The sequence below is a fragment of the Hipposideros armiger genome, unplaced genomic scaffold (assembly GCF_001890085.2).
Source record: "Hipposideros armiger isolate ML-2016 unplaced genomic scaffold, ASM189008v1 scaffold_762, whole genome shotgun sequence".
NCBI lineage: Eukaryota > Metazoa > Chordata > Mammalia > Chiroptera > Hipposideridae > Hipposideros > Hipposideros armiger.
The window spans coordinates 192,057-195,608 of record NW_017732112.1 but is presented as its reverse complement, the minus strand read 5'-3'; the positions used below and the strand labels follow the sequence as shown (position 1 = coordinate 195,608).

At 45.0% G+C, this 3,552-nt stretch overlaps 1 protein-coding gene across 1 annotated transcript in view; it reads left to right on the top strand.

Moving 5' to 3' along the window:
• Positions 1-3,326: 3,326 nt before the first annotated feature.
• The window catches only part of LOC109373960 (zinc finger BED domain-containing protein 5-like), a gene marked incomplete at its 3' end in the record, with an annotated part of 2,210 nt that continues 1,984 nt past the window's right edge, over positions 3,327-3,552 (top strand). The window contains 1 exon segment of the mRNA XM_019628227.1: positions 3,327-3,447. Coding sequence (XP_019483772.1) covers positions 3,327-3,447 — 121 coding nt within the window.

The following is a 3,552-nucleotide window of genomic DNA, read 5'->3' as shown; positions in this document are numbered from 1 at the left end:
TCCAGACACTTCTGATGACAGCGAACTACTGCTTGAGCAACGTTGACCAAATTGTCCACTTGAATACATTTTGTTTTGAAATCCCTGATATATATATACACACCATATATTACCATTATAATACTATACATTTATTGAGGACTGGGCCTATAGCAAAGTAAAAAATCTTTTTGACTTACATTTCACTGGATTGAGGAGTTTTGGGGGTTTCTGGTCTCAGTGCTGAAATGTGGAGACTCCGATAGAGCTTTGCTCTAATTGTGTTATAGAAAAGGTGCACATATGTCAAATGAAGGACGTCTGTAAACCCACCCGATACCTGAGGTCACACGGCAGACAACTAACTAGTCAGACACTGTGAGAGAGACAGGTGCTGGCACAGAGGAACAGGAGAGGCCTGGATGCTGTGTAAACCAGGTGAAAGGTTAAGCTGAAGACTTTAAGGAGCTGCTACCATGGGAGTGTGGGTAGTTGGAGTGTGAGCCCGCTGGGAAATGCAGACCTGGCTGGTTTCTCCACCTTGAGCAGGGCTTTGGCCCTCCTGGGGGTGTTTGGGGAGAATCTAGAGAAAGCTTCTCCTGTGTGGAGGGGACAGCAGCCACTGTCAAAATATAATCAAACTGCTCCCTCCTCTCTGCTTCCATCCCCACTGAGAGAATTAGACTTAACCTTCAGGAGAGGGCACTGGTGTTATCCCATTACATGTGGGGGATGGGAACTGAGGCCATAATCTAAACTCCATCCAGCTCTCCCATGTTTCTTAAGTAAAAAATGAGTAAGCACACAAACAAAAACAGAAACAGGAAAAGCTAAATCAGCAGGGAGAAGGCCTCAAAACTGTAGGAGCCTAAGGATACTGATGGGTGCCAACTGCAGCCAGGGGAGGAGAGTGATGGGAAATATAGAAGCTGCAGCCCTGGAGAAGGGACAGGGACACCACTGAGGGCCACAGCCACAGCCTATGTCAGCGACTGAAGTTAATCAGAGCATCAAGAAACATTTATCCTCTCATCCTCACCATCATGCTAACAGACCTCTCCCCTCCCACCCCCCACAATGACCCAAGGAATACGGTTGGAGAGGGGCAAGGAGGGACTCTGAGGAGCAGCACAAAGGGAAGGCCCCAAATCAACTGAGGGGAGAAAAATGCGGTACAGCTGACAGGCCAGAAGTCTATGGTGCCCTTAGCAACAATCTCCATCTGGTAACCATAGCAAGCACAAGCATCAAACCCACCCAAACTCCTGACCAGGTGAACTCAAACTTCACACTAATGGCCCAACAGGAGGAAGGGGTGCTCATTGCCACACCTCAGTATCCATCATCTTAAACAATATATACAGGTTTCAACAGGAAATTCCAAGAGTAAAGCAGAGTAAAAAGAAACAGTCCTGGGCCGGCCAAGTGGCGCGATGGTTAAGAACTGGCTTGGGACGCCAGAGGGCCCCGGTTCGGATCCCACATATGAGGGCCACTGCCCTCCGCAGCTAAGATGCTGAACAACAGCTCAACCTGGAGCTGGGCTGCCCGTGAGTCGCCGGCGACGGCGTAGGCTGCAGCCCCTGTGGCAGTGGGTTGCCATGGGCTACCGTGTGTAGCCAGCAGCCAGCGTGAGCGGCCAGCAGCTGCAGTGAGCGGCCGTCCAGAAGCCGGTGACTGATCTGCCTCGCCCGGGAAGAGCGCAATGATGGTGCCAACTTGGGCCAGTGAAGCAACGTCCTCCACAACTAGACTGAAGAACAAAACGACAGCAACTTGTCTGTTCCCCTTCCCCCAATTCCCCAGCGCTGTTCTCATCCCCCCAATTCCCCAATAAAAATCTTTAAAAAACAGAAACAGTCCTCAGAATCACAGATATCAACTTGACCATTTCAGATGGGAATTTAAAATAATTATGATTGATACGGTAAAAGTTTTCATGGAAAAACTAATAGCATGCAATATTAGATAGGTAAATTCAGCAGAAATTTGGAAATTATAAAAACAATCAAGAGTTAGCTCAGGTATTCATCTAGGCTTGGTGTCATGGGCTTTACCACGAGTGATGCCATCTTGGGAATACTGGTTCCCAATATATTTGAGACATTCATAAAACTTGAATAAGATCTGAAAGAGGATGATAAATCATTGAGAAACAGCAACAAAATCAACAAAATGAAAGTTTCAGCTGCTGATGGAAATGGGCCCTTGATGGGGGAGATTGCCCAGAGTGAACTCATCTTGTATTTATCAGCTTACAAATTCTTGGAACCAGCACTTTTTTTTCCACCTGACAAGATGCCATTATTTCAAATTCATAGATGGGCCTTTGTTCCAGAAGTGGACACAGAGGGCCCTGCCTTCCTGTCAGATCTAGAGGAAATTCAACAAGAATGCAAACTCCCCACTGTTAGCATTCTAGAAGTTCTACAATTAAAATATGGAGAAATTGGCTCCGATGAGGTCACCATGAAGAGCAAATTCCCTCTTCTGTGCCCACATTCTGTTTTCAACATTAGGCAATTGATGCCATTCTTCAAGACTCTAAACTGGTGGTTCTCAACCTGTGGGTCACGACCCTTTTGAGGGTCGACCAACCCTTTCACAGGGGTCGCCTAAGACCATCGGAAACACATATTTTCGATGGTCTTAGGAACCAAGACACCACTCCTCTATCCATCTCCAGGTGGGTCTGCCCACATGCAGATACGCCCACATACGAGTACCCAGGGTGATGACATCATCGCGCCAACCCCATCACATATACCCCATACAAATACAGGTGTATGTGACAGGGTTGGTGCCATAATGTACTTATGCGGACCAGTCACACATGTGTAGAGAGCAGATACTGTGTAGAAAGCAGCTGCTGCGTTGAAAGCAGCAGTATTGCAGGTAAAACCACACTTCATGAATTATAATTACTGGGTAAATGTAAAATCATGTACTGTAAAATCATCAACTACTGCAAAACAAATATCTGTACCATGGGAACTTAATCTGGATGCTGATCAGTCTTTTTATATTCAGCTGTGGTTGATGTGAATACTGCCCCTTTGTGATAGTAACAGGTATGTAAAAAAACAACACAGAATGGAAAATTAGGAAACTTTAATGAACTGTATTGACTGAACTATGCCATGTATCATCTTTTGTATTATTAAAGCTACTGTTATATATTATTTACATTAGCAAATCATCCCATGACAATGGATTGTGTAGAGAAGAATGTTAAGAAAAGAAAATATAGTGAAGATTTTTTATAGTATGGTTTTACCTCAATAATTACAGCAGGAATTGAGAAACCGCAATGTGTTATTTTTTGTGAAGTTCTATCAGCTGAATCTATGAAGCTGAACAAACTAAACCGCCATTTTGATAGCAAGCATCCGAGCTTTGCCTGCAAGGATACCAACTATTTTAGAAGCAAAGCTGATGGACTCAAGAAAGCCAGACTTGACACAGGTGGCAAGTACCACAAACAAAACGTAGCAGCTGTTGAAGCTTCATATTTGGTGGCACTCAGAATCGCCAGAGCTATGAAACCTCACACCATTGCTGAGGATTTGCTGT